This window comes from Micropterus dolomieu, linkage group LG08, assembly GCF_021292245.1.
Source record: "Micropterus dolomieu isolate WLL.071019.BEF.003 ecotype Adirondacks linkage group LG08, ASM2129224v1, whole genome shotgun sequence".
Lineage (NCBI taxonomy): Eukaryota > Metazoa > Chordata > Actinopteri > Centrarchiformes > Centrarchidae > Micropterus > Micropterus dolomieu.
Window position 1 is genome coordinate 12,282,678 of NC_060157.1, and position 12,909 is coordinate 12,295,586.

At 38.5% G+C, this 12,909-nt stretch overlaps 2 protein-coding genes across 3 annotated transcripts in view; one reads left to right on the plus strand and one right to left on the minus strand.

Moving 5' to 3' along the window:
- Window positions 1–1,985: 1,985 nt before the first annotated feature.
- Window positions 1,986–11,510, minus strand: vgll4a (vestigial-like family member 4a). Of its 2 annotated transcripts, none has more exons than XM_046056225.1 (6): window positions 11,341–11,510; window positions 10,497–10,651; window positions 9,506–9,668; window positions 8,609–8,834; window positions 7,989–8,103; window positions 1,986–4,836 (listed from the first exon to the last, which is right to left on the minus strand). In XM_046056225.1, exons 2-6 carry the CDS (start codon window positions 10,576–10,578, stop codon window positions 4,637–4,639), a joined length of 786 nt encoding a protein of 261 aa, XP_045912181.1. In that variant the 5' UTR covers window positions 10,579–10,651; window positions 11,341–11,510; the 3' UTR covers window positions 1,986–4,636. The 2 variants fall into 2 exon arrangements, with proteins under 2 accessions (XP_045912181.1, XP_045912180.1); XM_046056224.1 differs by having other exon boundaries at window positions 11,271–11,510.
- syn2a (synapsin IIa) overlaps window positions 10,880–12,909 on the plus strand; it is a 15,522-nt gene continuing 13,492 nt past the window's right edge. Inside the window, exon 1 of the mRNA XM_046056223.1 lies at window positions 10,880–11,497. Within this exon, the coding sequence (XP_045912179.1) occupies window positions 11,407–11,497 (91 nt within the window). The 5' untranslated portion in view covers window positions 10,880–11,406. The remainder of the gene's footprint in view (window positions 11,498–12,909) is intronic.

A 12,909-nucleotide genomic window follows, 5' to 3' on the forward strand; every position in this document is an offset into this window, starting at 1 on the left:
CTCATTCCTTTAACGTAGCTGAGAGCAGAATGGAGAGGACAGCGTTCAACATGTGTGTCTTGACCGTGTCTGAAAGAGTCCATCCTGTTACAGCAATAACTGGAGGCAGCGACTTAGAGACCAGTCCTTCATCGCAAGCACAGATGTCATGCTCCTTGTGGCCTTCACACTCACTGAAGGGGCCAAGCCGAATTTGGCGTGACCCTGATGTGTCATCTTCATTTAGACACCAGTTTCCCGTCATCCACCAATGTGCCCTGATATCTGTGCACGTGCACTCGTGTGGGTCCGCGATAGTTTTTTGTGCAAGAAGGGAAAATGTGGATCTCCTCTCCATAATCCCACACGAGCAGGCGTTCTTGGAAGGAATGGTGCAGCAGAAGCAATGGGCATTGTGGCTGGTGAATGGCTGGGGCTAATCTTGTGGAGGCAGAGGTCTGTTGGAGGGGCTTTCGAACCGATTTGAGCCTGAGGGGCGAAAGCAACAACAACCAAAAACTTTTCTAGTTTAAAGATTTTGCGTTATGAATGGTGCTCAGCAAATTCAAATCAGCCAAACTGAAGTGGAGGTATACTCATTTACATTTTCATTCAGCCTTTAAGGATCCTATTTATAGCTTAAAATTCTATGGATATGCTAATCCTTCACAATGTTTGCAACACATAAATACATCTACAATTGATCCTCTAAAGCAAGAGTCTGGGATCTGGAGTCATGTTGGGTAACATCTACAATACACTCTGCAGTCGGCATGAATATCTTGTTACCTATAGAACCTTTTTACATGCAAAGTACATTTTCAAATTACTGACAGACACATTCAAGAAATGCTGCATCCATATCAATCTTCCCAGAGTGATGACGCTTCTGCCTTTGTTCGATCTCCAAGGACTGGAGAATTTAGCAGGGGCCCGTAGAGTGGTTTAACACCACCATCTGCTGGTTGGGAACCAGAAGAGGAGGAGACAACAGCCTGGTTCCACAAGAATTATCAGTCATATTGTCCTATTTTCATTAAACATATTAACATGAAGGCTAAAAGGCTTTCAATCAATCCTCATCACTGAGTCACATCACAATCTGCCCATTTTCTCACTTTAAAAGTAATGGATTTTTCCGGCAGCAATCATCCGGCTGTTTGTTACCATGACACACAATCAACCAAACATCTTGGGCCAACTGAGTCCAAAGAGGCTTCAACTGCGTTGTTTCAGGGGGAAGACGTCAGCTGCTTGTCGAGAACACGATGACTCAGCCAGTAGAAATAGAAAGACATTAACTCTTTGGCTGGTTTGAGATCACCTTGTGAGCAGGCCTTTTTTATTTTTCCAGTGGGAAAAATAACATCTGGAAAAATAAATGTGTGAATCAGAAGAACCACCAAATAACTGCACGTAGGATAAAGACGTAAGGACAGAGACACACCGCCAATTTAGTAAATACTTCAGTAGTTAACATTAAAAAGCAACCGTTCCTACAATGACATTTTAAATATCCTATTTTCCAGCTTCCCCTCTTGTCCTTAACTGACACTGAAAACACTATGTAACAGAGCTACTTCAAGAACAAACACAAATATCAGACATTGTCCAACATAAACAATGGTGATTTAGGGATGTATTAATAGCTACAATGTAATCTCACTTAACATCTTACCTCTCCTATAAAATGATATTTGTCCGAAGCTCATCCCTCTGAGCCAGAGGTCTGGGTAATTGGTTGATAAATCACTTAACTTTGTAGTCGTGATGGCGCTTGCCCAATGAAAATAGCGAAAGAGCTAGGACTCCTGATTGCTTGGTTTAAAAAGGATTGCTCTAATCAGTTGAACCACCTCATTATTGACTCAAGTGTCTGCAGCATTGAAGTTGAAGTGCAAGATATCTATATAGAGACCAATACAGTTGTACTATAAAACAATAAGCAAGCACGAGATAAGCAACAGCCCGCATTCAACAATTCAGACAAGAAAAATGCAAAGGTAGGCATTTGTATGTTTATTTGGAAGAAATTAAGTACAAAACAGTGGCATTTTCTTCCAGAGAAATAAGGACAAAAGTGAACAAGTGTTACTTTTTTCTATGTGGATGACACCTAGAGCAGGTCCTTACTGCAGACAGTCTTCGAGATATAGGTAGTCTAAATATAGCAATTAAATAACAACGGACTAATACCCCAAACATATTACTGAAAAATGTACTTGTGTCAAACAAGCATATTCCATGATAATCCCTAAATTCCACTATGGTACACACAGAAAGCTAAACAAACTCTTTAAAGTGTTAGTGCAGACATCTCTCTGACACTGCACCAAGTCTTTGATCAAAAGACTGTTGTGTTCCTGCACTTATTCATCATCTGAACAATTGTGGGAAAATAATCGACTTTTAGAAAGTTTTTATAAAATAAAAAAAGCATGGCTAGAAGATAATGAACATCCATGCTACATATGAGGAAACTACTCTGAATAAAAACAAAGTATCTATGATCATTCCGCGCGGCGCAATGATAGTCTTATATGAGTGAAATAAAATACAAAGACAGGATAGTGATGTAACAATTGAAAAACTGTAGAATATTAATAAAAATTTATGGTTTTCACAGACAGTTAATTGACATACAAAAAAAAAAACTCTGAATTTACAATACCATTTCTTAATCAGTGTTGACAAATATGTTAAACTACAACAAGAGAATTTCAGATGGGTGAGAAATTCCCGATTTTTGTAGCTCATACCATGACATCACCGTGATTCTAAAAAAGAAACATACAGGTCACTTCAGGTGTGTTTGCTAAACACAACTGAAGGGACTGGTAAGTGTCAGGTAGTCACAGAGGCACGGTGATTCCTACTGGTGAATTAAGGACTTTGTTTTAAGGGAAATCAACCACTTTGTCATTGAAGCAATGGAGACATCCTCTGTTGTTCTCATTAGAAAGAAAGAAATCAGTTAGAATTCTGTTGCTACAATGTTTTGCCACAACATTAAACTATTGACATGTTCAGAATAAATAAAGTCACTGCAAATAGACTGTGCTACAGAAGGTCAGATTTAGCTGTATTCAGTCATGTATAAAGCTCTAGCATCCAGCTCCACAGAATAACAAAGCAATGAAGCCTTTCAAACTGCATTCAGACAACCTTGCCAGAGGCTGTGACTTGTAGATGGATGCTAAGATATATACCTACATATAGTAATGAAAACCAGATACAAAAAATATATTGAGTACAACTGTACCAGCAGTGAGTATTTCTAAAATGTTACAGATAAAAAATAAATTCTGAGTAAATATGGAGTTACTTTTGTGTCGTTATTATGCAATCAAAAAATTCATTTGAGACCAAAACAAATTTATGATTACAAACATCATCCAAAAGTTTTGTTTATGAATCCAAAATTAAATCCTACGAAAGACAAGTCTCTACTGGCCAGTCTGGATCAAAGTGACACCTTTGCAACATCCACAGTTAGTAAACACGACAGGGAGTTTTGAAATCCGTGGATAAGACAGAGCTAGATCAAAGAAAATCAATGCCGCCTTGCATGAATAGATGTGTATCAACGTCCAAACAGCGGCTGGATCAACCGGGTTTATACAAATGATGGCTCGCTTGACGTAGGCAAAAAGCAATCTACATGCACAAGTTCAAACGCAGCATTCTTGCTGTTACTAAGACAGCATTGATTTTCTTCTCCACAGCCTTCAAAACTCCCTCTTAAGTTTACTAAAGGTGGATGTTACCAAACAGTCACTCCGATCAATCCTCAACATTTTGGATCCGCAAACCAAACTTTTTGATTACATTTTTAAATCACAAATTTGTGGGTAACAAAAGTTTTGCTCTCAGACCTATTTTCTGATTGCATAATAAACACACAAAAGTAACTTCATAAGTAAATATATAGTATAGAATAAGGTTTGTAATAGAAACCAGCTATTTGAAACATGCTTTCTAATTAGACACATCTGCTATGATTAATATTAGTTTACTAAGTAATCAGCCACAGTGAGCATATAGACAGGAAACAGAAAATGATTTAGTTAACAGTGGATAAGTCCAGTTGAGGATCATAAAAAAAAGACAGATTAGTCTAGTGTCTTAAGAAAGGGGTGGGGGGTGTAACCTGCTACATAAACAGCCAGAAACGTAACAATGCAAATGAGACCTGGCTGTCATTTTCAAGTAATATACATAAAAAAGCAGTGTGATTTTAGAATGAAAAAAGTAAAGACCAGATCTATGGCTTATATGTAGATGGGAAAGGCAGGGAATTTCTTTGGCTATTAAGGCAGGTAAAACAGAACATGAGCTCCTAACAACGGACCACACTGTTCTTATCAATGCAAAATTAAATCTATCCACAACTAACACTGTCAACCCAACTATGCAATATTTATGATCTCTTCTTCAACAGAGAGATGTAGCCAATTTTAGAGTAAAAATCAGAGCCGAGTGTTCTAATAAAAGGTCGACCTCCAGGTCTACAAGGGAATCGCCTATGTGAGCACCATGTGTCTTACATTGTTCTTGGCTAAGGGAAGTTGATGCTTGGCAAGAAACGACAGTGGGCAATCTCCACTCTCATATACAAACACCAAGGAAGTGCTTGTAATGTTTACTCCCCTCTGCTTCATGGATCTGCTTCCGGGGTTTGATGACCCCCACCCTTGGCCTTGATTTGGAGCCAGGCATCTCCCAGCGCCTTGGCAAAGTGGTCATCCACTGAACCAGTGATGGACACAGAGTTGGACATAGGCTCTGCTTCTTTGTAATTTTTTCCAAGGCTGCGGCGGAAGTGCTCCTCAATCACAGGATCACTTTCTGTGTTAGCTAAAATAATATTATGTGTGAAGGAAGGAGACCAAAAACCGGGTTATTAACAAACATGTGATGTATAAAAAGAAGAACATATTCATGATTACTCTATCAAGTCAATAAAAATAAACTAGTTTTCGGATTTCTTTGTCAAACTCGAGGCAATAGATAAAAGGGTTATTTGAAAAATGGTTTGGATTGCAATTATTATATACATTAAAATATAATACTCACATAGTAGTGAAGCTGGAGTACAAATGACACTGTTCTCACCAAGGCTCATTTTTAATTAATTTTGAACCATGAGGGAAATAAGAAAAAAAAAAAAAAAAATCTACCGATTTACCAAGTCTACAGAGTCTAGTCAGGTAATACTGGAATAACGATTTGCATAATTTATTATGCAAATAACACACTGTGACACCCAGACAAACCAAGTCAACAACATTGTGTGCTATCAAATGACTTCATCACTTTATACTTAAAATATATATAACTGATTTCATGCCTGTTGTGTGTTTAAAAAAAGGTTGACACATGCAGTCGTAGGTTACTCACCACTCCTGCGCTGAACAAGAAGTTGTCTATTTTATATAAATTATAATTTGTTTCATGCAGTCTTTATGCAATTATAGTTTTTTCCACTGAGGTCTATACAAAAGTTAACAGCATGATCTGTGCTGCCCAACCGCAGTAAATTGTGTTTCAAATTGTAAATGTATGGTAGGCTACAGACAGAATGGTTTATGTACACTGCTCAAAAAAATAAAGGGAACACTTAAACAAAACAATGTAACTCCAAGTCAAATCACACTCCTGTGAAATCAAACTGTCCACTTAGGAAGCAACACTGATTTTGACAATTTTGCTACCAGGAGACAGGCCAGTACATCAGGAGACGTGGAGGAGGCCGTAGGAGGGCAACAACCCAGCAGCAGGACCGCTGACATCATGTCTCGCTCCATCCACTAACACTACGTTGCACCACAGACTGTCCAGGAGTTGGCGGATGCTTTAGTCCAGGTCTGGGAGGAGATCCCTCTGGAGACCATCTGCCACCTCATCAGAAGCATGCCCAGGCGTTGTGGGGAGGTCATACAGGCACATGGAGGCCACTACTGAGCCTCATTTTGACTTGTTTAAAGGACATTACATCAAAGTTGGATCAGCCTGTAGTGTGGTTTTCCACTTTGATTTTGAGTGTGACTCCAAATCCAGACCTCCATGGGTTGATAAATTTGATTTCCATTGATAATTTTTGTGTGATTTTGTTGTCAGCACATTCAACTATGTAAAGAAAGGAGTATTTCATGAGATTATTTCATTCATTCAGATCTAGGATGTGTTATTTTAGTGTTCCCTTTATTTTTTTGAGCAGTGTATGTATGTTCATGTACACTAGGGCCGTCCACTTTTTGTTAAAATTTGAACATTGGTTCAAATCTGCAGTCACTTACCAGCTTGCCAGCAAAGTGAGGCAGCAGATGCACCACAGGCAAGCAGAGCAGCGCTCTGAACAGGTGTTCTTGTGGACAGGTAATATTGTAAATAAAAAGAATCTCACTTGATCAAGTCAATCGACTTACGTTTCTGGCTAATAATAATATAATTTATGTTGGAAGGTTCATTTTCAGATCAAAGCTATCGGCATTCTCTCTCCTGTAGGGATGAGGATCGTTAATTTTTATTGATATTGACACCCTTATTGAGACTGCTTAACGATCCGATTCTGTATCGATACTTTATTATTTAGCGATGGTTATTTGGTAAGACCAGACCCAAGGGGCATGAGGTAGGCCTGCACGGCATGAAGAAAATATTCAATGTGCAATAACGTTATATATTGAGATGACATATCAGTTGCGATAAATAAACATATATTGAAGTGTGCATATTAACTGCCTGGTTGTTTTTAATTTAATATTTTAAATTCAGCTAAATGTTGTTTCTAGAGCAGCAACATTAATGTTTACAACAGCAAAGTAACTCAGTAACTTTATCTGACATCACAAGTAGTGAGTGACGTTTAGAAAGAATAACATCAGTCTGTATCAGTCCCTCCTCCTCTCTCGCTGTCTGCAGGTAACGTTACCAGGTAGAAAGAGGAGCAGCTGGTTTGTCTCAGCCAGCAGCTGAGTTTTTAAGACTACAGACCAGTCTGTGCTCCAGACAGACAGCTTTCTATTTAGCTTGTTTTTAACATTTGGCTAATGCCAAGCTAGAGTTAGCTGTGCTTGTATAAAACATACAGGATGAGATACTGAGGACAGAGATGATTAAATTAACCATTTCTACATGTTTAACATTACCTTACAGTCAGGTGTATTGATAAAGTATTGTCTTTTTACTTGCAAAGGTTTTATTGCATGTACTTACAGTAACGAGCGTCGCTGTTATCAACTAACATTACGGTAGTTTGGAGCTAACTTAACCCTCACCGTATTCCACTCCGACGCCTCTCGCTCTGCTGCCGCTGTGTGTGTGTGTGAGCATGCGTGTGCGCAGGAGCCGACAGAGAGCAGGCAGACTGCAGCCTGATTTTCTTATCCATTGCGTTTCTAATTAAATCAGATTTGACACTCGAGACATAACATTACATCATAGGACCCGCAAGTCTCGAAAGCAGTATTGATAAGCTCGAACCTTATTGATTTTCGAGTTTTGAGAAATTTTGGAACCGGGTCTCGATCCCCATCCCTATTCTCCTGTGGTCTGGGATTTGCCGTTTTCTATTCAGGAAGGCATTTAAATCTTAACTCTTATTACACTCTGTGTTCTATGTTAATAATACTGTAGCACTTTGAGATACACTATGAATGAGAAGTGCAGTACAAATTAAGTACATTATTATTATATTGATTTTTAAATACAGCTGTTAAAAGGTTATGGGGGTTTGCATTCAAATTTATTAGAACGAACTACAGAACAAATTAAGTTTTGATCTTAGAGACACTTCCACTAAACTAATGTATGTGTTTTGTCAGTAACTGCTTTCAAAAAAAGGCTGGTTTTGGTAAATTAAGCTTGAACCAGTTTAAGCTTAATTTTTTTCTGGTTTTAAGAATATGTTGATATGCTGAAATATGAGGCAAATATATTACATAATATATTATTTAAAAGTATTAGATGTGCACATTGTGTATTGTTATTACTTTTGAATGGCTTACCATCAGTCTTCCTCTCATCAGCAGGTGGGCTGGGTGAGCAGCCATTCATGTGGCAGTGTGATAGGTTACAATTGCGGTTGCTCGCGGGGGCACAGGTAATAACGGAAGGACGATTCTATAGGTGGAAAAATTACATGAAATCAGCACATTTACACAGACAAAGTACTATGTAGGGGTTGGTACACATCGTACGGATCTTCTCCAGAGAGACTTGACTCGATTAATGTTAATGTGTACACATTCATCTACGTTAATCTGGATTGTCAAAGGCAAACATCCAAGAAACCCTAAGGGAAAAGTGGGGTGCAACAATGTAACAAGAGTAGACCCTGGCAATAGTTTGCAATGACAAGATGAACCATTGCAGTTTTTTTGCGCATGAGCAGTTGACACGTTTGTAGCACGTACAGTCCGCACAGTTACAATTGTTTGGCGGCAACACCTGGTGGACCTTCACGCAAACAGAAAGATGACGACTGACTGATCGATGATTCAAAATAAAAATAATTTATTTATTTTATAACATACTATTTTATCATTAATACCCTATTAAGGTTTAGCTTTCATTCCGTCACCGTGAACCCAGTTGAACCTTCCATAAGTGTTACAAGTTGACGTACCTGCTGCCGCTCTACAGCCCCACTCATGACAGACCTCTCTCTGGCACCGACTCCAATGTCATGGCTGCTTTTGGTTAGCGGTAGGGGCTGGTCTACAGCATAGCCTGAAATGGAAGCATACAGGTGGGTCCCGTGGAGACCGTTGGAGGAGGAAGTAATGTGCTCCACAGGAATGTGACTGAGGCTCCACTGCTCATTACGGTTTTCTCCAGCAGAGGGACGGGCCCTTGATAAAGAGAGTACAAATTAACCAATAACCACAAACACCTTTTCATGGACAATTCATACATCGGCTGTTGCATTTCTTCTCTATAAAAAGATGACAGCATACAGCGTAAGTTAGGGATGTGGTCTTGTTTGTCTTTTTTAGTGTGCAGCCCTTTCGTAGTTGTAGGCATCTCTTAGAATTCCTTAATGATTATATGCATGGTTGCACACTTGTCTTACACAGACTTTGTTGTGCTGGTAAAGTAAGATTTTTATAAGAAGTAAATCCAAATTAGTTGGGCAAGTTAAACCAACTTATTTTGAGATTTAATTCAAGCTCCCACGCATTGAAAAATAAATACACAAATTTGAGTTGTGGTGAGTCCCTGACATTGTAATCCAGAATGCCACAGTAAGACCAGATAAACTGTCTTGTCATCTGTGGTAAACATGGTGGCTCACTTTAATAAACCATATTAAAACAAAATGTAAAAAGATTCAGATGATGTACTGTACAAAACTGAACACAACGTCATACTAAAGACAGTTCAAGCTTCATAAGAATTTGGCATTATGATGATGAGAAAAGTATCCAGTGAACTGCATGTAACTTCATATTACTTGCCACATGTATTGATTAGTACATTTAGGACAAGATGCAATTTACTTGACCAATTGAAAGGCACTTACAGCTGAGTGGCAAACAATCTGCTCATTTTGGTCATGTGGTCATCATCACAGTTGATTCGGTCTTCCATTTGTTCTTCGCCATACTTCCGTTTGCTTGGGCAATGTGGAGGAGGCCCAGTGACATTGGACATAGCAGTGGGCAGGGAGGGTGTCCTGGACTCATCTGTGGGAAAGGAATCAGCATGACAAAAAATCTAATTAAGTTTATCTTTAGTCTAGCAACAAGTACATAACTCCACACTGAACATGAACTACTTCAGCTTAATAGGTTTGCACGACAATCATTTGTAAGAACTTCCTCCAAACTGTTTGAGTAAAACTTGGCCAGGGCATACAATTAAGCTATCACGGTTTAACCAGATTTATAGTTTCAGTAAACCAATGTGTTAGCCTGTGAAGAAGGAAGTAAAACAGTTCGAGTAAGTGCATTTTACTCAAAGTCAATTCAGCAAAGAACAAGCATTAACTTCTGGAGTAAAATCACTTCCTAAAGACTGAGGAAATTCTGTGTACAACAACTGCACACACTGTTATGGACATTTCCTGGCAAAAAATTGTGTATATTCTTAAGATTTTTGGGGGGATATGTCCTCTCAATAGGCACAAAGGTTCTGTTTGACCCTGCTGCATCAAGTTAGGCATAATTTGTGGTGTTAGACAGCTAATATGTAATTTACGGTCTCATTTCCGGTATTAAAAATGTAACGCTAACGTTACATTGACCACAAGAGTTGCAGTACTCTCGACTAAGAAATAAAACATACACGCACTTTATCCCCAGTTATGAGTTGGACCTAGTTCGACTAATATTGCATCACAGTTTACGTAAAGTTGTGTGTTGACTCCAGCTACAGGATAGGTAGAAATCTATGCAAGTCGCAAACCAAAACAAACTAGTTATGTCATTAGGGAAACCCCAGCGTGTTAGTTGCACAATTAGGTTAAATATACAGTATAAATACACATAACAAGCATGCTATGGGAAACTAACCTTCGTAGTGCAGTCGCCCAATGTTATTGTTCATCTTGTCCAGGAACTGAGAGTTCAACAGGTCCATTCTAGTGAATAGCATTTACACGAACAGGCTAGTTGCTAACATCGATGTTAGCAAGATACACCAGCGAAGGCAACAAAAAACTTATAACCTGAAAAGAAAAACATGTGGGCAAATCAGATTGTAAATGGCAATGTAAACAATAGTGACAGTAAAATAAAACAGTGATAATTTGGAAGCTATTTTATCGAAATAGCAAGTGCTCTATTGACGGTGATTAGCGGTTAGCTGGCTATCGATAGGCATCCTGACGCTGACGTTAACGATTCGAAGGCTAGCAGCACCGCTAGCTCAAAAATGTAAGCTCGGCTAACTACTACAAGGTCCCCATAGCTTTAACTATAAAGTTATATTCGCTGAGATTGTAGTAATTGTTATTAATACAATAAACAGGGTTGTAAATATTGTTACACTAGTTATTTTTGTCACTAAATGTTATCTAGTTGAAGGAACTAGCACACTAGCTAACTAACTTTAGCTACTTTGTCTATGACACAAACTAACGTTAGCCATTAACAGCTAGTCCCCCAACTTTGAAGTTAGCGGTAGTTAACGTTAGCTTAAATGTCCCCGATTCAACCAGCAAATCCAAACAAAAGTTAGAGTCAGTGACAACTTAACGTTCCTATTGAGTTACGTTCAATGAGTTTATGTCCAACAACAAAATTCCGAAGTAACGTAGCCTAACGTTAACAGTAAATGTTACTCACTTCATCGACAAAATTAGCTTTCCAGCCACAACATCAACACAGCTAGCCCAGCTTGCCTGCACTCACGTACTTTCCCACCGCAGCAGTCTTCAAACAAAAGACTGATGATCGGCCCTAGCGGAGAAGAGGCGAATAGATGCGAGGACACGGTGTTTGGTTTGGGGATCTTCTCGACACAAAAACGTGTGATGACTTTCAGCTAAAAGGTGTATTTGCTACGAACCAAGGTGTGTAGGTCTGCCTAGCAACACTACAACCGATAACATTTACAATAAACTTAATTTAGATACACAACACTGCAGAAGTTGAGAAATGTTTTAGCTAACATAAAACTCAAATAATTAACGCGACCATAAAAAACTTTAAGACTTTGTATCAGCCAAAGGAAGCATGTTTTTTTTTTAACTTTAACGTTATAAGGACCTGAGGAATTACATATGCAAACTTAGCTACTGTAAATAATTCAGATGTTTAATTTGTCTTAATCTGTAATGGCATTCATTATGATTTTGCATATTTGACCCAGTCTATGGTAATCATAGATAGGCAGGGCAATATACACTAACGTTACCCCTGTGGTCGCAAAACATAACGCATAATAACTTATTCCCTTTCATCAAAGAGGAGGTTGGTTTTGATGTTCACTACACCACTGCCACCAGTTGATGTCACCCTAGCATCCAGACATAAGCTTTAATGCACGGTGCAGCTTTTCCTAAGCCAAAATACTACAAGTAATATAATTAGGCTCCCCTTATCATGGTCCCTCATGACCAATATTCAAAAAGAAAATCAGACACCCAGGTCCAGTTTCCACGGATATTTAGCCAAGAAAAGCTTGCATCCCATACTCATCTTAGTATGCTGTTCTGCACACTATACTGTATATTGTAAAGAGTACAACACACACACTTCAGAAATGGCTTTAAAATCAGTACAACATATTACACCTTCTGTAATTAAATCCTACTCCATGCTCTTTAACAGGAAAAAAAAATAGTTATGCAACAGATTATGTATATAAAGAGTAACTGGGCAGTGATGCTAAAATTACAATACAGCGAAACAGAATAACAATAATAAAAAAAATGCTATGTTACATGCTATAATTACAGCTGGAGGTTGTCACTGTCAGGGATTCAACAAAACACTGTTAATGTGAAGCTCAGCTTTGACAAATGGTGGGTTTTTTTACCAGGATTATTTAATCTTTTATTATCAATTCCCTCTTCTGTTCCATTTGCTAGAAACAGAGGAGTTTGTTTCATTTCCACATTTGTGATGTTACACGTGTGTGTGTGTGTGTGTGTATAATGTTTTCAAATGCAACATTAGAAGAAGAATAGTTCAAAGCTAATTGGGACATTTGCACAAAACATTAACTAATAGACCCTAGTTGCTCCACATTTAAAAGGATAAAACTAAACCAAGGATATATTGTGTACTATAGGTTTGAGTCTTTTTGTGCAAGTAGCCTGCCTGATGTTATATATTTTATATAACCTCCTATTATCCAAGTGTGGCACTGGAGAGTGGCCCCAAAGGCAGCAGGAGATCAAATATTAGCAGGTAACCAGTTGGGGAGATTTTAATAGAATGATGGCACCAATCAACTAGTCATTCTGGCTTTATGGTTGTT

Bases quoted from the DNA above. Each gene is read 5' to 3' on its own strand.
- vgll4a (XM_046056225.1), bottom strand. From the start codon at position 10,578: ATGCTATTCACTAGAATGGACCTGTTGAACTCTCAGTTCCTGGACAAG. The intron at 9,669-10,496 runs GTTAGTTTCCCA...CCTTTCCCACAG, and splicing joins TGGGCGACTGCACTACGAAG to ATGAGTCCAGGACACCCTCC. The intron at 4,837-7,988 runs GTAAGCCATTCA...ATATTATTTTAG, and splicing joins TGATGAGAGGAAGACTGATG to CTAACACAGAAAGTGATCCT.